At 46.6% G+C, this 26,220-nt stretch overlaps 1 protein-coding gene across 4 annotated transcripts in view; it reads right to left on the reverse strand.

Annotated features, from left to right (window-relative positions):
- Positions 1–26,220, reverse strand: part of PRPF4 (pre-mRNA processing factor 4) — a 682,089-nt gene that overhangs the window by 165,271 nt on the left and 490,598 nt on the right. For all 4 annotated transcript variants that reach the window (XM_030206511.1, XM_030206510.1, XM_030206512.1 and 1 more), the window contains exons 7-8: positions 15,955–16,049; positions 14,229–14,287 (exon numbers count right to left, since the gene is read on the reverse strand). In XM_030206511.1, coding sequence (XP_030062371.1) covers positions 14,229–14,287; positions 15,955–16,049 — 154 coding nt within the window. The remainder of the gene's footprint in view (positions 1–14,228; positions 14,288–15,954; positions 16,050–26,220) is intronic.

Below are 26,220 nucleotides of genomic sequence, written 5' to 3' on the forward strand. Positions count from 1 at the left end.
CGGGACATTCATCGGTCACGAAACTGTCACCCAACAAGGGCGAATCAGGCTGTAAGACCCCCGCATCCCCTCTAGAAGCGCTCAAGCGATCCGGGGAGCGACCCTTTGCGCCCTCGCCCTCCGACGCCATATGCCACGAGGAGAAGAATCGGGGAACCCCCTGCCCGCTATAAAAAGGTAAAAATTACCTGCTGTCCGCTCCGAGCTGTAACGAACTGGTGTCCCAGTGAGTAGCTGCAATGAACGTTTAAATAAACGTCGAAATAAACGCCTTTAAGGACGTTTAGAATTTTTTTTTTTTTTAACGGAGCCAGCGGGAGGGGGGAGAAAAGGAGGGACCTGGCACCACCAGGTTTGCACTTGCTCAAAAGAGCCCTCAACCCCAGGCACTCAACAAAACCTAAAAATTAGGCTTGGAGGCCTAGCCAGAGCTGCTGCTGTGTGTGACCACCACCTGCTGAGATAGAGAACATACTGAGGAGTTTCCGGCAGCACATGACCACATATAGGGAGGCAAAAGTTTGCTCTCTATCTCCACCTGCTGGTAGATGGACACAACCCACCAGTCTATGGATTGATCAGCTTGATGATATGGAACATCAATTTTCAATTGTTTCCCATAATGCAATATCTTTTTCCTTTTAATCGGGAAATGTATTCCATCTGCGTTTAAGGAAGCTACCCTCAGACTACCCAGTATCCCAGACCCGGATCAGACTCCTATCAGGCCAGTAAATCGTGAATTTTCTACAGGACAACATCCCAGCAGTGTCGATCCTCGAGGATTCCTCATCATATTCATCCTGCACTCTGATGTGCCACTTTTCCCTTTATAGTTATTGCTCGACAGTCTCCTCATTCAGCCTCCCTCCCCCCCTAAACCCGCCCACCCTCCCTCCCCCTCTCCTCGAACTTCCCATCTCCCCCCCTCCATTGACTTGATTTCAACAGTCCCCTTCTAACCCAAACACTTCCTTCCACCCTTTCTGTTCCCCATACACTCAAATACATCCACACTTCAACACCCCAACACACCAAACCTAGGATTACCCACAGCATCTTTGCCCATCCCTCCCTATCTCTCCCCCCCCCCCCCCCCCCCCCGTTCGGTTGAGGCCCACTGCCTCTCAACCACTTCCCTCATAATTCCCAGCACACAACTCCCTTCCCCCCTCCTCCCCCTTTAACACAGAAACATTAGCGCCACCATTATTTAACAGACCTCCGCGCTTTACAATCCCTACTTCCCCATCCCTGGAGCAGTTCCCCACTTTGGGTACAACAATTTTAACCAGGTGACCCATAACGACCATAGAACAATCTCACCCCACTTTTAACAAAAATGCCCCCGCACCATGTGATGCTGTGTAAAACCGAGCATCACTTTGTCTATGGTAGATGTGTGTTCTCTCTTTCCTGTTGTAGGTTCCCGCCCGCCCTTCCCCAAAACTTCTAGTATATTTCTCTTCATTGGCAGGTTAAACACACATAACAACAATAATTTTCTTGTTACTTCTGACATTGTCGATCCGCTCCACCTATATCATTTTTTTTGTTACATTTGCACCCTGCGCTTTCCCACTCATGGCAGGCTCAATGCGGCTTACATGGGGCAATGGAGGGTTAAGTGACTTGCCCAGAGTCACAAGGAGCTGCCTGTGCCTGAAGTGGGAATCGAACTCAGTTCCTCAGTTCCCCAGAACCAAAGTCCACCACCCTAACCACTAGGCCACTCCTTGTGTCTCTTCCCACATATAAGTGGCCATGCACCTTATAAACCAATTATTGCTCTGGTCAAGGTTCTGTCACGGTGAGGACCTCTTCCCCTCCGGGGCTTGAGTTCCTGCCCCTGTCAGCAAAGCGGTCAGCCATTTCACAACATGCTCCACATACACACTTTATTGCTTACTATGTTAATGGAGGCCCCAACCGCTGGTCCTTCCCATGCTTGACTCATACGCAGTTCACCTCCTCTCTGCATCTCGAACCAGATCCCCCGGCAGTTTGTCCAAGAAAGCTTGCAACTCCTCTGCTTTTGTTAAGGTAAAGGAGTTATTGTTGTGTTTTATTCGCACCTTAGCTGGGTACTGAAATGCAAAATCCTTTCTCAAATAATTTAGTGCAGTACGGCGCCAGCAATTTCCGCTGCTCCATTACACGTGCTGAGAAATCTTGAAGCAGCAAGATCTTGGCTCCTTCATATTCCAATACGATCTTCCGCTTCTCGAATTCATCCATGCCGACATGCAGCTTTGCAAGTTTATCGTCCAGGAGCTGCGACATGTGTTTTAAAGATATTTGGACCATATCCTCATGTGATGGTGCCTGGCTCAGGATCTGTGCTGCCGAGGTTAGCGACGGCGGGGTTGGCGACGCCATTTTGATTTTCAGCGAGTTGCCTCTTTACCAACTCTCTGCGGTTTTACTGGCATGCCGCTTTGCCACTGCGTGCAGACATGCACCCTCCGGTTCCCCGCTCTTTCAGACACCACCCGGGCCGATTTCCATTCCTCTGAGGTACCTTATACGCCAGTAAGCAGGGTTATAGAGACTAAGGGGAAGGAAGCCGAGCTAACAGGCGTCCGTTCAGTCCTCTGGCATCACGTGACCCCCCATCTCTAATGATTTTATCTATGCTCCAGGGGCGAGACTCATTGAGAGCAATTAGGACCCCCCTAGTCTTAGCACCATCCCTGTTAGAGGCAAAATATTGATGGGGATACTTTTGATGTTTGCACAATGGCTCGTGGGCTGGCTTTGAATGCATTTCTTGAATGAAGGCTATATCTGCCTTCAAACGCCCCAACTCTCTAAATAGCAATTGTCGCTTCATTGGAACATTAAGGCCCCTTACATTCTAACTTACTAAAGTTAGGTTAGACATTTGTACACAAAAGTAAAGTACAATAAACATAGCATCACATGTCCCGTTTTCAGTGATTTTCTCAATTCTCATTGCTTCCCCCCATCCTTGTCCTCACCAAAACATTAAACTTATGTGCTTTATAATTATATATGCATTCTCTAGTATTCTTTTCCCCCATCCCCCCTCTCCCTCCCAACCCCCCCTCTAACATCAAAATCCTCTCTATAATAATTGCAGAGCGGTTTTCAAGAAGGAGGAAGTGAAACATTCTCCCTACCCCCCCTCGCCCCAGTTATAACAAATCTCATCTTACTGAGCGAATCATACCCAACAATGCAGTTACCCAGCCAACTATTGCCAAAGCAAGACAATCTCAAACCCAACAACAAGCTTTTGCTGAATAAAATCTAAATTGCACTGGTTCCAGTCATGTGAGTTGTCCGTCAGACTTTTGGCGCTGCAGACGCTTATGACCCTTCTCGACCTGTTGCCATTGCGGACGCCCCGCTGTGAAAGTATGCGATACTGCAGATGATTCCTTCACATTTATATCTGGCAGAACCTCCCGAGCTTCTTCTATGGATTTAACTTGATGCATTCGGCCATCTTTGTAAAAGGCGAGGGCAAACGGGTATCGCCATCTATACTTAATCCCCATTTCTCAGAGCCTTAAAGTGACAGGCTTCAGTGCAGCTCTGCGTTTCAAAGTGGCAGAGGCTAGATCTTAATAGATCTTAATGGTATAAGTGTCCCATTTGAAATAGTGAGCCTTGCGAGCCGCTTGCACCACTTGCTCCTTAAGCTTGAAATCCCGGAAACATGCTATTATATCTTTTGAGAGAGTGCCTCGTGCAGGGCCCAATGCTCTATGAGAGCGCTCCAATACAATTGCCTCAGAATCGATCAGCGTTCCTGTCTCAGCCAGCAACGAGCCAACCAGCTGCTTTATTGTTGCCTCACAGTCCTGGTATAACGGTACTTCAGGCAAGCCTCTGAACCGCAAATTGCATCGACTGCTTCGGTTTTCAAGGTCTTCCATTTTCTTGGTAAGCTGCTGGAGATCCATTTATGTTGCTGAGAATCGTCTATTCAACGCACCCATTTCTTCCGCCTGTTCGTCTATATGGTTTTCCGCTTATTCCATTCTAGCTCCCAACTCTCTGATTTCACCGCGGAGATCCGCTCCCAAGGACGCCAGGTCCGCGCGGACCGCTTTAAGATCACCCCTGATTTCTTGCAGCCACTCTTTAAATTCAGAAAGATGCATTGCCTCCATGCTAACCGTCTCCACGTTCGGCCCAAACAGATCTTTCGGGGAAGAGCTCCCGGAGCGCTGGGTTGGCTGCGGGGCCTCCTATACAGGGCTCACCATGCAGTTCGCAGCTGTATTTGAAAACCCAAGTTGGGACAGGTCGGGCTGTCGGTTCATCTTCCGATTGCAGAGATATCAATTTCGCTAGCCCTCCTAACACCTCTCCAGCTAACGTGCCGCTTATAATGTTATTTTGTGGAGTATAATCATGCTTAAAACCGAGGGGGAGCAGGAGCTCGTCTTTCAAGCGACCATTGCTGTCGGTGACATCACTTCCCCCAGGTTTTAGAGGTTAGGCATACAGAAGTCCTTTCCCCCAATCAAGGAGAAAAGCATCTGAGGTTAGCTGCTGTGTGATCTCAGTCTGGAACAGAATTGAAGGACCTTGTTGTTGAAGTGGGTGCCTCATTCTCGGAAGATCTTCCGGCAAAGCCCATGTTCAGAGACCACTCGTGTGGATGCATAAACTGGCTTAGCCTGTCTGCTAGACAATTGTTCCTCCCCACCAGACAAGTGGCTCTGAGAACCATCCTCTGGGATATAGCCCATCGCCACATTCTAACCACTTCCTGACACAGAAGATACAAATCAGTGTCTCCCTGCTTGTTGACATAATACATTTCCACTTGGTTATCTGTCTGTATTAGGATAATTTGGTTTGCCAGCTGACCTCTGAAAGTCTATAGTGTTCAAATAACTCTAGGGTTCTGATCTGATGTAACTTCTCCTGAACACCTTGGATGTGAAGTCAATCTACATGAGGTTGGATGCAATCTGTTGTCAAAGTCTCGTGAGGTGGGGGAATTGGGAATGAAAGACCCTTGTCCAAATTGCTGTCATTTAGCCAACAAGAAAGAGACTGCTTGAGTGAGTGTACAACAGTGATGACATCCCAAAGGTTCTTCCTTGGTCTGAGACCAGTGGGAACAGAAGGTCCACTGAGGGATGTCATGGGCATGACACACACTGTGAAGGTCATGTGGCCTAGTAATCTCAACATCTGCCAAGCCAATACCTGATGATTCTGCTACACGTCACAAACCACAGAGACTAAGGCCTCTATATTCACTGGGATGGAAGGAAAGCTTTGGCCCAAGTTATGTCGAGTACAGCTCCTAAGAATTCCAATTGTTGGGACAGGATGAGGTGGGACATGGGGTTGTTGATTACAATCCCTAGTAGCTTTAGCACCCGAATGGATCTGCGCATTGATTCTTGAGCTCCTTCTTTTGATGTGTCCATGACCAACCAATTATCCAGGTAGGGAAACATGTGCAGCTCCTCATATGTGTACCAACACTTACGGATAGGCATTTTGTAAAAGTCCTGGGAGCTGATGCAATGCCAAATGGAAGTACACAATACTGGTAGCAGTGTTTTCCTATTGAAATCTCTGATACTTTCTGGCTGGAATGTATCTGTATGTGGGTATATGCCTCCTTTAAGTCCAGAGAGCATAGCCAATCCTGATCGTGAATCAGAGGAAGTAGGGTGTCCAGAGAAACCATCCTGAACATTTGCTTTGCCAGATATATGTTTCGGTCCCTGAAGTCTAGAATGGGACAATATACTCCCTTCTATTTTTGGAACCTTGAATAAAATCCCTTCCCTTTTTCCCCTGGTGGAATGGGGGCAACCACCTTGGACTGTACAAGGGAAGAGAGTTGCTTTGAAAGCAATTCCTGGTGCTGAAAGCTTAATTTCAATGCTCTTGATGGGTAATTTGGAGGGGTTTGTTCCAACTGAAGTGTAGCCTGTCCAGACTATTCTGAGAACCCACCAGTCTAAGGTTACAAGGGACCAACACCGCGGAAAAAAATTTAGTCTCCCTCATACCGTACGTTGTCCGGGACAGATGATGGCTATGATCTCCTGGAACCAGTCAAAGGCTCATCCCTTGCTTAGACTGTGGAGCTGGCTGGGTCTTTTGAAAGCACTGCTGGTGAGGCCAGGAGCACTGGGGTTGGGTCTGTTGTTGAGGACAGGAAGAAGGGATTGCCAGCTCTTCCTGAACCACAGGTTCCAGGTCTGAGACACAAAGCCACAACAGTCTCGCGTACAGATACCTGAAGTGGAGAGTCTGAACATCACATCAAAAGAGTCAAAGGTGCTCTTAGCCAACTACTTTCTATACTCTTTTTTTGCTTGGAGGCTAGCTGGCGAAGCTGAGCGGCCTACTCTGGCCACAAAGTCAAGCACACTGGACATCAGGGACTTCAAAGGAGATGCTCATGTAGAGTTGATAGGTCTAGATACGGGAGATAAGCATTGAGGCCCAATACACCTGCTTCTTTTGAGGGTGGATTCGACCCCACCATGGAGTATTCTTGGATCCAGGAGCCTTCTGAACTCTGTCTGTCCTCTTAGGGGTCTTTCATCTGTGCATCCTTGAGAATGCTGTGAATTAGTACTGTCACAGCTTCCTTAGGATGGTCAACAATTCTGACCTGGGCTCACCCTCAGCCTCTGCCATTTCCCACAAAAAAACCTTTAAGGGAGAGCTCCTCTGGAGGAAACTTCCTTCTCTCCGGTGGTGGGGAGGGGTCCAAAGGCAGACCAAGAGACCTCTCCTCTGAGAAATCTTTTCGCTCCTACTCGAACTCTTGGGAATGATCCGTCTCAGACTCAGATGACCGTTGAATAGGCAGTGCATGCGCCTTCCAAGATGGGCTAGAGCAGTTCCATGGCTGGCACAAACACCCTTGATGCCTCAGCATTGTGCTGCTGCAGAAGACAACCCAGAGCCACCCCGGGCAGACATTGCTAAAGGCTTGGGGTGCCGAAATGGAGACAGCCCGCAAATCTGTCAGTGTCGAATCGGAAGCGGAGTCCTGGCTGCAGGGAGAGTGGTGCATCTGCACTACTTCAACAGAGGGCCAGCAGCCATGACAACTGATGCCAATGTCGCCAATGTCAATGAACCAGACTTAGGAGCACCAAAAAGTTTCTTGCACTGAGTCTCTGCTTTTCTGGGTTCTTTTCTGCATTTTTAAAGAGAGGACATATTTAGAGGCTTTGTGGTTTGGACCCAGTCAAGACAGATACCAGCTATGGGATCAGTCTCAGAGACAACTGTGTTGCACTGAACATAGCACTTGAAGCCACTGGGTATCTTCTGGGATATGACGGGAATAATGGCTAATGCAAAATCAAACGGCTCACTTGTGAGGGTGAAGGAAACCTCACCAAGAAAAAAAATTGGGGCAAAGGACTTGGCTGGTGCTTAGGCCTCAGAGCAGCAAAAATAAAGGAAACAAACTTGCTGCAAAATGCAGTAAGAAAAAAATAAAAGGGGAAAGGGAGAGAAGAAAAAAAAAAGATTAAATGAAAAAGGTACCACAAGGGAAAGCATTGCTTAGCAAAAAATGCTGAAAAAAAGTTTGACCAGAAATATGACCTCTCTGTTCCATGGAAAACTGAAGACTGCTGGCCCACACTGAGCGAAAGACACTCATGCATGTGCGGTAGGACACTGCCAAAGGCCTCTTAAAGATATAGAACCCTGGGTAGTGTCCACACCAGGGCTCCTTCAGATAATGTCACCCATATTTGAGAAACGCTATCTTGCTTGTCCTCAGAGAAATTATACATATGTATTCTCTCTACCAGAGAAGCACCCACAACTGTACTCTCAGTTCTCATCAACTTAAAGACTGAAAAGCTCAATGGTGTTCCAGCAAAAAAAAAAAACAAAACAAAAAAAAAAACACTGGGTAGACCAGCTTTCTCCCTCCTGATCATTGTTATCACTGAACCCTTAAATGTATTTTATCCTTCCCATGTTTTCCTCTATCACCTTACGGTTTTGCTGGACAACCAGAAATATCCATATGGCTGAAAGCTCAGGAGTCCCTTTCCTTAGGTAAACCTTGCAATGCCCACTTCTGTCAGCAGAGGCAACTAGCTGTTATGGTAGGTAGCTCTCTCCCTTCTACCTTACCACATCACTCTTGGATCAAGCCAGATATCCAATAAAAATGAAAGCCCAATGTGAATATACTTCTAAAGAGAATGAAGATACATACCTGTAGCAGGTAGTCTTCGAGGACAGTAGCTCCATATTCTTACGTGTGGGTCGTCGTCCGCGACGGCCCAGGAGACCGGAACGTTTCTTTAGAAAAAACTAGAAGTTTGTAGAGTGCTCGCCCGCGCGGGCCCGAGCGCACCACGCATGCACGAGCCGCTTCCCGCCCACGACACGAGCATGACTGAACTAGTTATATAAAAAGCAAAGAAGATAAAAGCAGACAACTCCAACGGGGAGGAGGGAGGCTTGTAAGAATATGGAGCCTGCTGTCCTCGGAGAATACGTGCTACAGGTATGTATCCTCATTTTCTCCGAGGACAAGCAGGCTCCATATTCTTACGTGTGGGGTATCTCTAGCACCCAGGCTCACTCAAAACAACGAACACTGGTCAATTGGGTCCCGCAATGGCGAGGACATAACTGAGATTGACCTGAAAACAAACACAACTAAGTGAGAGTGCAGCCTGGAACAGAACAGAAATGGGCCTAGGAGGGAGGAGTTGGATTCTAAACCCCAAACAGATTCTGAAACACCGACTGCCCAAACCGACTATCGCGTCGGGTATACTGCTGGAGGCAGTAGTGAGATGTGAATGTGTGGACTGATGACCACGTTGCAGCTTTGCAAATCTCTTCAATGGAGGCTGACTTTAAGTGAGCCACAGACGCAGCCATGGCTCTAACATTGTGAGCCTTGACATGGCCCTCCAAAGTCAGCCCAGCTTGGGTGTAAGTGAAAGAAATGCAATCTGCTAGCCAATTGGAGATGGTGCATTTTCCAATGGCAACTCCCATCCTGTTGGGATCAAAAGAAACAAACAGCTGGGCGGACTGTCGATAGGACTTTGTCCGCTCCACGTAAAAGGCCAATGCTTTCTTACAGTCCAAGGTGTGCAACTTGTCCTCACCAGGGCGGGTGTGTGGACGGGGAAAAAATGTTGGCAAGACAATTGACTGGTTAAGATGGAACTCCGACACCACCTTCCGACAAGAACTTAGGTTGAGTGCGGAGAACTACTCTGTTATGATGGAATTTAATATATGGAGCACGGACTACTAGAGCTTGGAGCTCACTGACTCTACGAGCTGAAGTAACAGCCACCAAGAAAACGACCTTCCAGGTCAAGTACTTCAGATGGCAGGAATTCAGTGGCTCAAAAGGAGCTTTCATCAGCTGGGTGAGAACGACATTGAGATCCCATGACACTGGTGGATGTGTGACAGGGAGCTTTGACAAAAGCAAACCTGTCATGAAGCAAACTACTAAAGGCTGTCCAGAGATAGCCTGACCTTCCACAAGTTGATGATAAGCACTGATTGCACTAAGATGAACTCTTATTGAGTTAATCTTAAGACCCGACTCTGATAAGTGTAGAAGGTATTCAAGCAGGGACCGTGTAGGACAAGAAAAAGGATCTATGGCCTTGCTGTCATACCAAATGGCAAACCTCCTCCATTTAAAAGAATAACTCCTTTTCGTGGAATCTTTCCTGGAAGCAAGCAAGACTCGAGAGACACCCTCTGAAAAGCCTAAAGAGGCAACTTCTAAGTTCTCAACATCCAGGCCATGACAGCAAGAGACCGGAGGTTGGGATGTAGAAGCGACTCCGCGTTCTGAGTGATGAGGGTCTGAAAACAGTCCAATCTCCACTGTTCTTCGGAGGACAAGACCAGAAGAAGAGGGAACCAGATCTGATGGGGCCAGAAAGGTGCTATCAGAATCATGGTTCCTCGGTCTTGCCTGAGTTTCAGCAGAGTCTTCCCTACTAAAGGTATGGGAGGATACGCATACAGAAGGCCTGATGCGAGTCTGTCATGGACCTGAAGCCTGGAACAGAACTGAGGGATCTTGTGATTGATCTGAGTTGCAAAAAGATCCACCAAGGGGGTGCACCACGCTCGGTAGATCTTTCGAACAATGTCCATGTTCAGCGACCACTCGTGAGGTTCCATTATCCTGCTCAACTTGTCGGCCAGACTGTTGTTTACGCCTGCCAGATACGTGGCTTGGAGAATCATGTCGTGCTGATGTGCCCAAAGCCACATCCTGATGGCTTCCTGACACAGAGGGCAAGATCCAGTGCCCCCCTGCTTGTTGGTGTAGTAACATCGCAACCTGACTGTCTGTCTGAATTAGGATAATTTGGTTGGACAGCTGATCTCTGAAAGCCTTTAGAGCGTTCCAGATCGCTCGCAATTCCAGGAGGTTGATCTGAAGACCTTTTTCCTGAAAGGACCAAGCTCCTTCAGTGTGAAGCCCATCTACATGAGCTCCCCACCCCAAGAGGGATGCATCCGTTGTCAGCACTTTTTGTGGCTAAGGAATTTGGAATGGACTTCCCAAGGTCAGATTGGAGCGAATGGTCCACCACTGTAGGGAATTGCAAAAATCGGTAGATCCCCTGTAGCCTGACACCACTGGGAAGCTAGGGTCCATTAAGCTGAGCTCATATGTAGACGTGCCATGGGAGTCACATGAACTGTGGAGGCCATGTGGCCGAGAAGCCTCAACATTTGTCGAGCTGTGATCTGTTGAGATGCTCGAGCTGAGGACACTAAGGCTAGAAGATTGTCCGCCCTTGCCCGGGGGAGATAAGCTCAAGACGTCCTTGTGTTCAACAGAGCTCCTATGAATTCCAATTTCTGAACTGGAACTAGGTGGGACTTGGGATAATTTATTACAAACAACAGCAGTTCGAGCAGTTGAATAGTAGTCTGCATGGATCGTACAACTCCTGCCTCCGTGGTGTTCTTTACCAGCCAATCGTCAAGATAAGGAAACACATGCACTCCCAGTCTGCATAGCGATGCTGCGACAACTGCCAAGCACTTTGTAAAGACCCTGGGCACAGATGCTAGACCAAAGGGCAGCATGCACTACTGAAAATGCTGAGTTCCCAAACGAATTCGAAGGTACTTCCTGTGAGCTGGAAGAACCGAGATGTGAGTATAGGCGTCCTTTAAGTCCAGAGAGCAGAGCCAATCATTTTCCTGAATCATGGGAAGAAGGGTGCCCAGGGAAAGCATCCTGAACTTTTCCTGGACTAGAAATTTGTTCAGGGCCCTTAGGTCTAGGATGGGACGCATCCCCCGTTTTCTTTTGCACAAGGAAGTACCTGGAATAGAATCCCAGCCCTTCTTCCCCTGGTGGAACGGGTTGGACCGCATTGGCCTTCAGAAGGGCGGAGAGTTCCTCTGCAAGTACCTGCTTGTGCTGGGAGCTGAAGGATTGCGCTCCTGGCGGGAAATTTGGAGGTTTTGATTCCAGATTGAGAGCATATCCTAACCGGACTATTTGAAGAACTCACCTTTGGTGAAAAAATATCAACCTCCCCCCAACAGGCAGATCGTCCGGCAAGGACACTTACCTCAGCTATGCTGCTCTGGAGCAAGTCAAAAGCCCGTCCCTTGCTTTTGCTGGGGAGCTGGAGGGGCCTTTGGCGCACTCTGCTGAGAAGAGCGAGCCTGCTGGGAGCGAGCTTGAACAGGCTGTCGAGAGGTACGAGTGTACCTATGCCTATTATAGGAATAGGGAGCACTCCTCTTCCCTCCAAAAAACCTCCTAGAGGAGGAGGTAGTAGCAGTAGGCGTCCGGCGGGAGAGAGAATCCATAGCATCATGATGCTTCTTGAGGGAATCGACCATATCCTCAACCTTCTCTCCAAAAAGGCTATCCCCCCAGCAAAGAACACCCGCCATTCGCTGTTGGGTCTTCTGATCCAGGTCCGAGACACGCAGCCATGAGAGTCTGCGCATAACGATACCCTGAGCAGTTACTCGGGATGTGGCATCAAAAGTGTCGTAGGCCTCCCGGCCAGGAATTTGCAACACGCCTTCTGCTGCCTGATCACCTGGTGAAAAGGTTCAGCAAGCTCCGGAGGAAAAGCTTCCACTAAACTGGACAGCTGCTTAACCGAGTAAGTGAATGCTGGTGTACAGCTGGTATGTTTGGATGTTGGCAGTGAGCATTCCAGCCTGATACGTATGCCTCTCAAAAGAATCCAAGGTCCTAGACTCTCTGCCCAGGGGCGCCGAGGCATAGTCTCTAGTACTCTTGGCTCATCTGAGAGCAGAGTCCACCACCATGGAATCGTGAGGAAGTTGGGCCTTCACCATCACAGGCTCTCCATGGACTCTGTACTGGGACTCGGACTTCTTGTTGACAACTGAATTAGAGAGAGGGCAAGACCAATTCCGCAACATCACTTCCCTGAATGTATTGTGCAGGGGGGACCGTTGCAACCTCTGCAGGCGGAGAAGGATAATCCAGGACCTCGAAAATCTCAGCCCTGGGCTCATCCACAGCCTCCATGGGAAATGGAATGTCCTTAGACATTTCCTGCACAGAAGATGAAAAAGTAAGACTCTCAGGTGGAGATTGTCTAACTTCAATAGGCAGAGTAGGATCAGAAGGAAGCCCCTGGGAGTCTTCTTCCGAAAAATACCTGGGGTCTTCCTCCTCTCCCCATGAGTGCTCCTCTTCGGTATCGGACAGAAGCTCTCAAACAGCAGCTCGAACCCGAGCCTGTCTCGACTTCGAGGATCGACGTCCTCATGGGGGATGTCGAGAAGTCGACCCCTGTATGGACTCCGGCGAATCTTCCTCCACCGACGTCGAGGGGAAGTCAACCCGAGTGATAACCGGCTCCGGTACCGCAAGCGGTACCGAGGTCGGGGACCTCCTCACAGGAGATGGACCAGACGCCGTCTCAGCAGTAGGTACAAGAGATGCAAGCACCCCCGGTACCAAAGCAGATGGACAGAGCAGCCCTTCCAGAATTTCTGGAAGAATGGCCCGGAGACGCTCATCGAGACCTACCATCGGAAAAGGCTGTGAGGCCGGTGCCAAAATCTGAGGGGGGTCGAGAGCCGGTATCAGGCTTACGGACGACCGACGCATCGGCACCTCCTGAATGGAGGGTGAGCGGTCCTCCTGGCGCCGACACTTCTCGGGTGCCGACTCCCTCGGCTCCCCAGAGCTCTTGGTACCGTGTCTGGAAGGAGATCGATGGCGATGCTTCTTAGTCTTCGCCCGACACCCGTCATCGACACTCCTCGGTACCGAGGAGGACGTGAAATCCTCACGCCTCCTTGGGGCCAGGTCTGACGAAGGTCAGTCCCGGGGGGCCTCGAGACAGGTGGAGACCCACTCGATGCCTCGCTGCTCCCAGCTCGAAATGCTCTTTCGGCAGCCATTACCTGGCCTCTCAATGCTGCTTCCCTCAACGTCGACACCGCCGACCTCGGTACCGAAGTCGATGCTGACGTCGAAGGACCAGATCGATCTGGGAAAAGCCGCTCACGCTGAGCATCTCGAGCTACCTGGGTCCTCTTTTTCATCAACTTGCACAGCTTACAAGCAGCCGGAAGATGATCGGGCCCAAGACACTGAAGGCACCACGCGTGGGGGGTCAGTACTCGAGATGGTCCGGTTGCAGCGAGTACAGTGCTTGAAGCCGCTGGGAGTCCTTGATGTCATGGATGGAAAAATAGCGTCCGCGAAATTAAATGGCTCGATTGTGCCAAAGGAAAAGGCGCAGGAAAAAACGCGACCAAGCGGCCTGAGGGTGGCCGCAACGGAAAAAGAAAGGAAACTTCCAACCGGGTAGAAAAAAAATAAAGGAACAACTTTTTTTTTTACATTTATTTTGAAGGAGAAGAAAAAAGAAAAAAGAAGAAAAGGGCGCGTAAAACGCAATAAATCATGGTCTCCTGAGCGAAAATGAAGGAGAGCAGTCTGAAATAACAACTCTCCTCAATCACGGAAAAAAAGACCGTGATTCAGTCACGCTCGCGTCGTGGGCGGGAAGCGGCTTGCGCATGCACAATGCGCTCGGGCCTGCGCGGGCGAGCACTCTACAATCTTCTAGTTTTTTCTAAAGAAAAGTTCTGGTCTCCTGGGGCATCACAGACGACGACCCACACGTAAGAATATGGAGCCTGCTTGTCCTCGGAGAATAACCTATAACCACAGTAATACAACTAAGGAAAGGAGCATCAGATACAGTGAAAGAATACATTACCTCTCAGCGTCTTAACTAGATTACAGTCAGGTACAGACCAGAGTTTACACAGCCCACTCCTATTAAACAAAACAGTAAACTTTATTACAACCAAACATCAGCCCATCACAAGATTCACTAAGACAAATCAAAATTGTTCAATGAAAGGTTAACAGCTATCAAACTATAAGAATATCAGTGAAGCATGCTGTCAAACAGCTGATGACACTACAGTGAGAACACATAAAAACTTGGTAAAAAAATAAATAAATAAAAATTACTAACTGCATGATTTAACCTATTTTGAAGGCCAGGGAAACAGAAATTTTGTTTAAGTAATTCAAATGTAAAAATACAATGCTATGAATTTATGGGGAAGGCGGCAGAAGCAGAAGTATAAAACAGTGAAAATCATGCATATTCTCCTGCAATAGAAAGTGTTCTGTACTTAAGGTTTTGTTCCACCTCCTCTCCTGGACTCAGAGCTGAGCTCAGAAATCTTTGCAATTGGTACTCATTCTCTAGGATAGTGCTTCTCAATCCTCGCCTGTAAACACACTTAGGGCATAATCGAATGGGGTGCCCAAGTTTTCATGAGGGCGTCCTCAAAGGACGGCCCCACGTATTGTCGAAACAAGATGGGCGTCCATCTTTCGTTTCGATAATATGGTCGAGGATGCCCAAATCTCAACATTTAGGTCGACCTTACAGATGGTTGTCCCCGGTTTTCGGCCATAATGGAAACTGAGGACGCCCATCTCAAAAATGACCAAATCCAACCCTTTGGTCGTGGGAGGAGCCAGAACTCGTAGTGCACCGGTCCTCCTCACATGCCAGGACACCAACCGGGGACCCTAGGGGGTAACTGCAGTGGACTTCACAAATTGCTCCCAGGTGCATAGCTCCCTTATCTTGTGTGCTGAGCCCCCAAAACCCACTCCCCACAACTGTACACCACTACCATAGCCCTAAGGGGTGAAGGGGGGCACCTACATGTGGGTAACAGTGGGTTTCGGGTGGGTTTTGGAGGGCTCACATTTACCACCACAAGTGTAACAGGTGAAGGGGGGGGAATGGGCCTGGGTCTGCCTGGCTGAAGTGCACGGCACCCACTAAAACTGCTCCAGGGACCTGCATACTGCTGTCATGCAGCTGGGTATGACATTTGAGGCTGGCAAAAAGTTTTTTTTAGGGTGGGAGGGGGTTGGTGACCACTGGGGGAGTAAGGGGAAGTCATCCCCGATTCCCTCCGGTGGTCATCTGGTCAGTTCGGGCAAGAAAAAATGGACCAAGTAAAGTCAGCCAAGTGCTCGTCAGGGACGCCCTTCTTTTTTCCATTATCGGCCGAGGACACCCATCTCTTAATCACGCCCCAGTCCCGTCTTTGCTACGGTGCCGACAAGCCCCCGTGAACTTTGGTCGTCCCCGCGACAGAAAGCAGTTGAGGACGCCCAAAATTGGCTTTCGATTATGCCGATTTGGGCGACACTGAGAGAAGGACGCCCATCTCCCAATTTGTGTTGGAAGATGGGTGCCCTTCTCTTTCGAAAATAAGCCTGCTTGTCAGTCGGGTTTTCTAGATTATAATGAATATGCATGAAACAGATTTGTACATAATGGATTTCCAAAATATGCAGATCTGCCTATGTATTTAATGTGGTATTCCTGAAAACTTGACTGGCCAGCAGAAGGCTAATAAATACTTCTCTAGGGATCACCCCGATATACACTACAGCGATAGACTTACCAACATGCGGTAGCCAGGAGTTTGGAGTTGGGACTGAAATGGCAGAAAGAGATTGGCCGGTCATCCCCAATCTGACTGCAAAAGTTATTTAAGGTCTGAAAACAAAAGAAAGAAAAAATTAGATGCTGGTAGAAATTTGTTTTCAGTTTAAAAAATATATGGGGGTAATTTTACAATATAGAAACCTATAAAAATATCCAAAAATGTGCCAATTTTTTTTTAAAGACCATCCAATGATCATGAATATCAAACACTAAACTTTACAAAGGATGTTTTTGGACTATCATAACTAGACAACCCTCAAAATAAATCATAAGAGGTGTCATATGTTTTTAATCATCAGTCCATATAAGTTTAGTGAGAGTTATTCTTAAAGCGGCCCTTTAGTAAAGCTTAGTGCATGCTAAATGCTAAGATGCCCATTTTATATTTATGGGCTTCTTAGCATTTAGTGTGTACTAATGGAATTAGTGCACACCAAGCTTTAGTAAAAGGGCCCCAAAGTGATCCAAAATCCACAAAAATTTATATAAACTTCCTTTTGTGCAAAACCAAAAATCACTTATAACTTAAAATTCCAGTGGTTTGCCGATCAAAAATTGATGGTCCATGTCAGGATTGCTGGACATCAAGATTGCTGGACATACTTAGATTAATAGGAAACCAGCTTCTGATAACTCCCCCATCCCTCAGGAAGCCCTGAGAATGGCAGATGGACCAAATGTTGCCCAGCTGCCTGCTAGCCCTTTGTTTTCGCAAGTACCCCTAATTAAAATACCTTTGTCCTCTCTGGGCATCTGGGAGCAGGGCTCTCTGAGAATAATGAAAGCCAGAGACGATCCAAAACTAGGGACTTCAATGACTAAAACCTGTGAAAATGCTCACCTTCCTTACATCAGGAAATTAAACTGGAGTTTGCAAAGGAAAGAACTGAGAACAAAGGCTGGAAAGGAAAGAAGTTATTTGATCCCTCTCTGTTCCTGTTAGGTATAAAAATCAGAGCACATGGCTCTGCTGCTGGTTCTTTCTCTGCTTTCCCCTTCTTCTTCAGCCATACCCCAAGGCTTTCTCTTTCTCTGCACCCCGCCCCCCCTCCTTACCTTTCTCTCATTGATTCCCATCTAAACCCACACACACAAATACAGCACTGTAATATTTACCTGTACTAAGTGTTGTGAGCCTATATATGTAAATACAATATACTTTCTCTATATATATATCCAAACCCGTGTGGATTGTGTATTCTTGGGAACCCACTGCCTCTGCGAACTGGACCCGGGTCCATACCTAGACAACGAATGTGAATATTTTGGGGGCTCGTTCTCGGTTTCACAAGAGGATCTCCAGCTGGGTAAGTAAGGACATTTTGTTTTGCATGTTTTTGATATGTACTTCTAGGCTTGTTAGGGTGGATGGAAAGTTGAATTAATTTAATGCTGTGTTTTGGCTGCTCAGAAAGGACTGATATATCTTCCAACTTTGTATTGGAAGGGGTATGAAGTGTAACAGTACCACATTTAATACATTACATATCTTTCTTTGGAAACCACTTCATTTTCTGTCACTTTACACTATTTCCTGCCAGTCTCTGTCAGCATTCGTTGTCTAGGTATGGTCCCGGGTCCAGTTCACAGAGGCAGTGGGTTCCCAAGAATACACATTCCACACGGGTTTGGATATATATAAGTATATTGTATTTACATATATAGGCTCACAGCACTTAGTACAGGTAAATATTACAGTGCTGTATCTGTGTGTGTGGGTTTAGATGGGAATCAATGAGAGAAAGGCAAGGAGGGGGGAGGGATGCAGAGAAAGAGAAAGCCTTGGGGTATGGCGGAAGAAGAAGAAGGGGGAAGCAGAGAAAGAACCAGCAGCAGAGCCATGTGCTCTGATTTTTATACCTAACAGGAACAGAGAGGGATCAAATAACTTCTTTCCTTTCCAGCCTTTGTTCTCAGTTCTTTACAAAATTAATCAAATTCATTTTAACTCACAACTACTTCCGCATTAACAATGATATCTATCTGCAAATAATGGGCACTGCGATGGGCACCAGGACAGCACCCCAATATGCCAATCTTTTTATGGCTGAGCTGGAAAAGACATTTCTGAATACACACCAGACCAAACCTCTAAAATACTACCGATACATCGATGACATTTTTATGATTTGGACGGAGGGTGAAGAAACTCTGAAACAATTTTATTCTGCCTTCAATACATACCATCCTACAATCAGATTCAAAATTGACTACTCCCCAGAAAAAGTCAATTTTTTGGACACCACGGTCTCAATCAGTGATGGCTGTATACAAACATCTATATACAAGAAACCCCACAGACAGATGCAGCTACCTCCACAACTCCAGCTTCCATCCTTCACATACAAAAAGATCCATCATTTACAGCCAAGCCACAAGATACCACCGTATCTGCTCTGACCCAGGGGACAGAGACAGACACCTTAAAAGCCTGAGTGCATCCTTCAAACAGAAAGGATACAACCCCAAAATAATCTCCAAGAATATTGCCTCCTCCCTCAAAACACCCAGGGAGAATCTGCTACAGTACAAGGAGAAAAAATCCACAGACAGAATTCCCCTTGTAGTGACATACAATCCAGAGCTGGAAAAACTGAGGAAAATCATAAGAGATCTACAACCTATACTCCAGGAGGATGAATTACTGAAAGAGATATTCCCATCCCCACCAGTACTGGCCTTCCGACAACCACCCAACTTAAAACACAAGCTAATCAGAAGTAAACTTCCATCACAGACTGAAAAGGAACAGAAGGGCACACTTCCCTGTAATTTATCCAGTTGCAAACTATGCCAAAATATTTCACAGGACCCCACAGTTACCCACAAAGGAAAGATATTCAACATAAAGGGATCTTTCACTTGCTCATCTTCCAATGTGGTATATATCATTCAGTGTAAAAAATGTAACGAAGGATGCTATATTGGAGAAACAGGCCAGATGCTTAAGACAAGATTCAGTTTACATAGACATCACATGAACAATACAGCCAGTAGGGCTCCCACCCCGGTGGGACAGCACTTCACAGAACCAGGACACTGTACCAGTGATTTCACAGTGAGAATACTGAAAGGTAACTTTAAAACCATCCAAGAACGTAAGACCTTTGAAGTCAGAATGATTGAATATTTTAACACCCAACAGAAAGGACTTAACAAGGACCTGGGGTTCCTAGCCCATTATAAACCATAAAGCGGGACTTCCGGTGACGTCATGAGCTAGGAAGCAGCGTGCTCCCGAGGCTCCGAGACCCCGACTCCACTAAAGATTAATTATCGCACGTTAGATTTTTACAATCCGCTTTCATTATATGGAAAAATACCTTAAATCGCCGCTGGCTGCAATGGCGCAAAAAACCACGAAGAAAGATAAAAATAAAGCGAGTAGCGGAGAGGCCAAGATGGCTGAAGAGATAATGGCGCCAGGGCCCTCATTCACAGACTCCCAACTATCGCAATTAACACAAGCGATCGAGAGGGCCTGGGAGCCGAAGTGGATAGCGCTGAACAATAAACTGGAAACCTACCAGACAGCACTAGATGGATTGGGGATCCGGGTGAGCGATCTGGAGACCAGGGTTTCGGCGGTTGAGGATGACTCTCGTACGTATGGCCCAGATATTGCAAGCCTGCGCCAACAATTAGCGGAGCAGAGGAGCTTATTAGATGACCACGAGAATCGAGCACGCAGGAATAATATACGTATTGTGGGCCTGGACGAGGCACTACCTGAGCGCAATCTCGAAACGTGGTTAGAAACATGGCTTTCCAAGGAACTAGCCCTAACGGACACAATGGGCCCAATTGTGATAGAAAGGGCGCACCGTGTGGGCCGGAGAATGGAAGACCGAAACCGGCCACGTGTGGTCATCGCGAAGATATTAAACTACCGCCACAAAATTGAAATACTTCAAGGCTTTAAACTCAAACGAGATACTTTAAAACATAACAACAGGAATATATTGATATTTCAGGATTACTCTACCACTGTGCAAGAAAAACGAAAACAATTTCATGGTATCTGTGCATCTTTGGCACAGAAGAAAATCCGTTTCAGACTACAATATCCAGCCCAGTTAGCAATTTTTGTGCAAGACAAATGGCAAATATTTTCTAAAGTGGCAGACGCTAAAAAGTACTTAATAGAGAATAAAATATTGGAAGCTGTTTGACCTGGACTTAACTAAAAGCCAGAGGAACGCCTTGCGGAAACGGGGTGTGTAAGTTATGTATGAGTAAAAATGTATAACAACCTGTTAACTTGTGGGGTGCGGGGTCTCGAATGGTTACTGGGGTCACAGTTTCATCACCTGGCTTGACTAGGGGGATGGAAAAGGGTGACTGCATAGCTGGGGAGTTAAGGGGATGGGAGGGGGGAGGGAAATTGGAGGAAGGGGGGAAGCCCGATATATATAATAACTACTGGGGCCTTGTCAACAACACAATACAAGGAACAGCTATGAGGCAGATAAGTAGAGGCTTAGAGCGTAACGGTTTTATAAATACACATGATAAGGCCAAAACCAGAAGGTTAGAGATAATCTACAGACATGCCACTTAGAGTGATAACATGGAATGTAGGGGGTATTACATCCCCTATAAAACGGAATAAAATTCTGACGGCCCTTAAAAGACACCGAGCTGATATTGCCTGTCTGCAAGAAACACGCCTTAGTGACGAGGAACACAAAAAATTACAGAGATCGTGGGTGGGAGAATGTTATGCGGTGGCTGCTAAAGGAAGGAAGGGAGGAGTGGCAGTACTCTTTAGAAAAGGTCTAGCGTGTAAGGTATCTGTGGAGGAGAAAGGGAAGCAGGGTAGATCCATTATACTACGGGTATGGGTACAAGGTATGGAATTTTTACTGGTAGGAATATATGGCCCGAGAATTTTTTCGGGACCTGGGGAGCAGGTGCCTTCAACACAAAATAGAGAAGATTTTAGCTCTTGGGGACTTTAATTTAATCTTAGACCCAACAGAGGACACCTCAAATCCAGCTTCCATACATTACTCTGGGCAAAGGGCAAGGGAGCTACCTATGTTTGTAAAAACTTTGAATTTAGTAGATGTGTGGAGGGTGTTACATCCCGGTGAACGAGACTATACACATAGATCCAGGGCTCATGGTACCTTAGCGAGATTAGATTATATATTAATAGAGAGGTCTATGTTCCCCCAGGTGAGGGCAGCTTGTATAGGGCCGGAGGAGGTATCAGACCATGCCTTGGTGTGGATAGAATTAGAGGCGCCTGGAGACAATGTTGGGGGGGCAGGGTGGAGATACCCGGCATACCTCCATAACGAACCCCAATTTCAGGAATACCTGGCAAAAAGATGGGAAGAATATGCAACTCACAATGGGGCACATGCACTGGCGGACCCGACTTTGTACTGGTCTGCATCAAAGGCAGTCCTTAGAGGGGATATCATTGCCTATTGTAATTTAAGAAAGAAACGCCGAGCTGCAACCATACTGCAGTTGGAAAAGCAACTGGCTAAAGCTAAACGTACCCATATGCATAGACCTACATCACATAACTTAGAGACCTTGAAAGTGATGCAGACTACTTTGAACACCTTACTTCATGAAAATGAGACTAGATCAGCGATATATTATAAATACAAGTTACAGCGTTTTGGGAATAGGACAGGGCGCCTATTGACTAGGGTAATAAAGAACTGGGGGGGACCCCGGGTGGTGGCTGCGCTACAGGAGGAAGGAGGCAGACTTACAGTAAAACAAAAAGAAATAGGGCAAATTTTTACCAAATACTATGCCTCACTCTACTCGTCTGAGGCACCCCCAAATGACAGCTTAGTACAAGATTATCTAACAAAGGCGGGTCTCTCAACACTGTTACCCGAAGAAGTGGCCGCCCTTAATGCCCCGCTGGACTTAACTGAGCTACAACAGGCAATTAAGGGACTAAAGCATCGCTCCGCACCAGGCCCTGATGGCTACACAGGGGAATATTATAAAACATTGCCCCGGGAGGCGCAAGTAGCGTTGCTGGAATATTATGAAGAGGTAATAGAGAAGGGGGTATTCCCGGCATATGCAAACTCGGCTTTAATCACGTTGATACCTAAACCAGGAAAGCCATTGAATAGAGCTGAGGACTTTAGACCAATATCACTAATAAATGTTGATACGAAACTGCTGGCAGGGATACTTGCAAAAAGATTAGCACAATATTTACCAAAATTGATTAATACAGAACAAGTTGGATTTGTGCGAAATAGGCAGGCAACACATAATGTACGACGCTTGTTATTGGCAATGTCGAGTTGCCAAGATAGGAATGAGCCATCAGTAGTCGTGAGTATGGATGCCGAAAAGGCGTTCGATAGGGTGGGGTGGAGGTACTTATTTCAAACTATGCATGCGATGGGGATACAAGGCTGGTTCGTACAAGCAGTTAAAACACTTTACAGTAGGCCAGGGGCAAGTGTGCTTGTAAATGGGATAAGGGAGAAAGAGTTTGAGATCATGAGGGGAACTAGGCAGGGATGTCCCCTATCCCCAGCCTTATTTGTGATATACCTGGAACCATTGCTGCGTACATTAATGAGCCATGGAAGTATCGCAGGGGTGTCGGTGGCGGGCCAGACTGTGAAAGTATTGGCCTTTGCTGACGACTTACTGTTAACAATAACGGATCCACCTAGCTCCATGGAGGCGTTGTTAAAAGAAATAGAGAAATTTGGCGGGATTTCGGGTTTTAAGTTAAATTTATCTAAATCGTATGCCCTAGAGGTGGTACAGGGAGAAGGTCAAGGATGGAAAAATAAATTCCCCCTCAGATGGGAAAAGAATTTCATTAAATATTTAGGAGTGCGCATTCCTGCAGAGCTTACACAATTATACGAACTTAACCTGCAAAAGCTACTTAACGAAACTAAACTGAAGTTACAGGCTTGGAGCGCACTCCCCGTGTCTCTACTGGGAAGGATTGCGCTGTTTAATATGAGCGTTGCCCCGCGATGGATATTTATACTCCAAACAGTCCCATTATATTTAAGAGGGAGGGAGGAGCGGCTTTTGAATCAACATGTACAAAAGTTCCTCTGGAAAGGTAAAAGAGCCCGCCTCCCAATTTCATCTTTAAGTATACCAGTGGAATACGGGGGGCTGGGGCTTCTAAATATACGTTTTTTGAATATTGCTAGTGGCATGAGACAAATAAATGACTGGTATAGACATACAAGTGACTATACTAATGCATCCATGGAGCTGGGCTTAATTCCGGAAATTCATTTTAGTTATTATTTGCATAGCACAGGTGCACCCATGCCAAATATCCTGAAATATTCTGGAATTATGAACACTGCAAAAGCGGTGTGGGGGTGGGTGTGCCGTTTACATCATTTTTCGACAAAAGTAACACCTTACCTGGCCATATGTGATAATCCCGCCTTTGTACCAGGACAATTATACACTGTTTTTCACAGATGGAAAGATAAAGGCATTGTATACCTACTCCAGGTGGTGACTAGAGAGGGCAAAATTAGGACATTCTCTGATCTACAAGAAGAATATGCCCTGCCAGACAGGGATTATTTTTACTACGGACAATTAAAGCATTATATATTATCCCTGCCATGGACTTCATTGACAGAGGACGTACAAGAGGAACTATCAGCGGCTTTTTCGCTGGAGTCCCAACAGAGGGTGCCAATGTCATATCACCACAGACATATACGAGACACGGCCCCAGAAATAGAATACCACAGACTGGCACAACAGTGGTCAGCAGACTTACAAGAAGTGGTTACGACACAGCAGCTGAAAAACCATATCTTGCAGATACGACGAGTCACAAACCTAGCGACACACTGGGAATTACAATATAAGATGGCCTTACGTCTGCACATACCACCGAAGAGAGCATTTTATATGGGGTTGTCACCCTGGGGAGAATGTCCAAAGTGTGGCGCGGATGGAGCAACTTTGGGCCACATGTACTGGTCCTGTGTGGGTATCCAGAAGTTCTGGAAACAAATCATACTTACTGTGAACAGGATATGGGGTCAGCGGTGGCACTATGAGTTTTCTTTGCTCTTTGGGCAGCCTAAGCTGGGGACAAGGCCCAGAAAAGGATATACAGCATTTGTACTGCGGGCAATAATCGTTGGCAAGCAGACGATACTATCTGAATGGATGTCATATAAATATCCCACATGGCAACAGTGGCGGACCCGTATGATATCCTTGATGCGGATAGAACGAATGGCCGTCAAAGACTTTGACTCAGAGATTGGGAAAACATTTTGACAGAAGTGGCATCCCTTTTGGGACACTATGACGCCAGCAGCACGTAGTTATCTGCTGAATATTTGAACTAATTACATGGTAGAAGAAGAAGAAGTTGGGCTGGGGTGGGAAGGGCGGGGGGTGGGAAGATACGAAGATTTAGGATTGGAGACAAGAAAATGTGAACTGCTGTTAATAGTTAATTGTTCTGTTATCTCAGTTGACGAAACATGGAATGGGAAAGGAAGGGAGGTTTGGGAATAAAAATAATCCAAGGTATGTGAACTTGTTAAGAATTGAAGTTGAATTTGAACAAATCTGTAAACACATGCGGTGAATTTGTTGTTGCTTTGATCCAAATAAAAATGATTTAAACATAAACCATAAAGCTGTATGTCTCTGTTGATCACCCCACCCCTCAACTATCCATACCCATCCTGTTAGAATATCAATGATATGCTTGAATGTTTTCACTTATATACACTGTCAGCTAGCACAATTGCTTATTTCCGATCTGACTAAGAAGGGCAACCTTCGAAAGCTAATCAAGAAATGTATTAAGTTATGTCCAATAAAAAAGGTATCATCTTATTTTCTTTTCCATGTTTTATTTTGTTTGATTTCTATTGATAACCTTAAGAGTGGACTAACACGGCTACCACACTCCTCTACTTGGTTTTGTATGAAAAGAAGTTATATAATTTTTTGTTGATTTTGGATCACTTTAAGAATAACTCTCACTGAACTTATATGGACTGATGATTTAAAATACATGAGACCTCTTACGATTTATTTTGATTTTTATTTTATAAAAATAGCACAGATGTTTATGTACCTTAACATGCTCCCAGAACTAACCCAATAGCACAGAAATGCTCTCACTGCTTCTAAAAGACTAGATCCCACGTCATTCCTTAGATATAATCTGTCTTGTAGAAACATGGATCACCGATAGTGATCTCTCGTATCTCTCCCAATCTCTTCCCCAAGGTTACTCTTACCTCCACTCCACCAGTCAGGGTAAGAGAAAACGAAGATACTTACCTGTAGCAGGCTGATTCTTCTCACAGTTGGGTCGGTGATCTGCGCTGGCCCGGGAACCGGCATTTAGAACAGCAAAAAAGTTTGCTGGAGCATTCTAGCGCACCGCGCATCCGACTGCGCATGCGCTGAGTGCCTTCCCGCCCGCTGCGCTCCTCAGTTCAGTCACGACTAAAAAAAAAAAACACAGAACAGAGGACAACTCCAAGGGGAGGTGAGTGGGTTTCTGAGAATAATCAGCCTGCTCTCTTTGGAGAATACCTGCTACAGGTAAGTATCTTCACTTTCTCCGAGGACAAGCAGGCTGTATTATTCTCACAGTTGGGGTATCCCTAGCATCCAGGCTCACCCAAAACAACAAATGTTGGTCAACTGGACCTCGCAACGGCAAGGACATAACATAGATTAACCTGAAACTATATACAAGCAGCTGAGAGCGCAGCCTGGAACAGAACAAAAAGGGTCTAGGGGGTGGAGTTGGATTCTAAACCCAAACCGATTCTGCAGCACCGACTGTCCAAACTGACTATCGCGTTGGGTATCCTGCTGAAGACCATATTGCAGCTTTGCAAATCTCTTCAATGGAGGCTGACTAAGTGAGCCACCAAGGCAGCCATGAAGCGAGCTGTGACATGGCCCTCCAGAGTCAGCCCAGCCTGGGCATAAGCAAAGGAAATGCAATCTGCTAGCCAATTGGAAACTGTGCGTTTTCCAATGGCGATTCCCCTCCTGTTGGGATCAAAAGAAACAAACAACTGGGCGGACTGTCTGAAGGGCTTCATCTACTCGATGTAAAAGGCCAATGCTCTCTTGCAGCCCAAGGTGTGCAAGCTGCTTTCGCCAGAGTGGGAATGAGGATGGGGAAAAATGTTGTCAAGACAATCAACTGGTTCAGATAGAACTCCAAACCCACCTTTGGTAGGAA

This window comes from Microcaecilia unicolor, chromosome 6 (assembly GCF_901765095.1).
Source record: "Microcaecilia unicolor chromosome 6, aMicUni1.1, whole genome shotgun sequence".
NCBI lineage: Eukaryota > Metazoa > Chordata > Amphibia > Gymnophiona > Siphonopidae > Microcaecilia > Microcaecilia unicolor.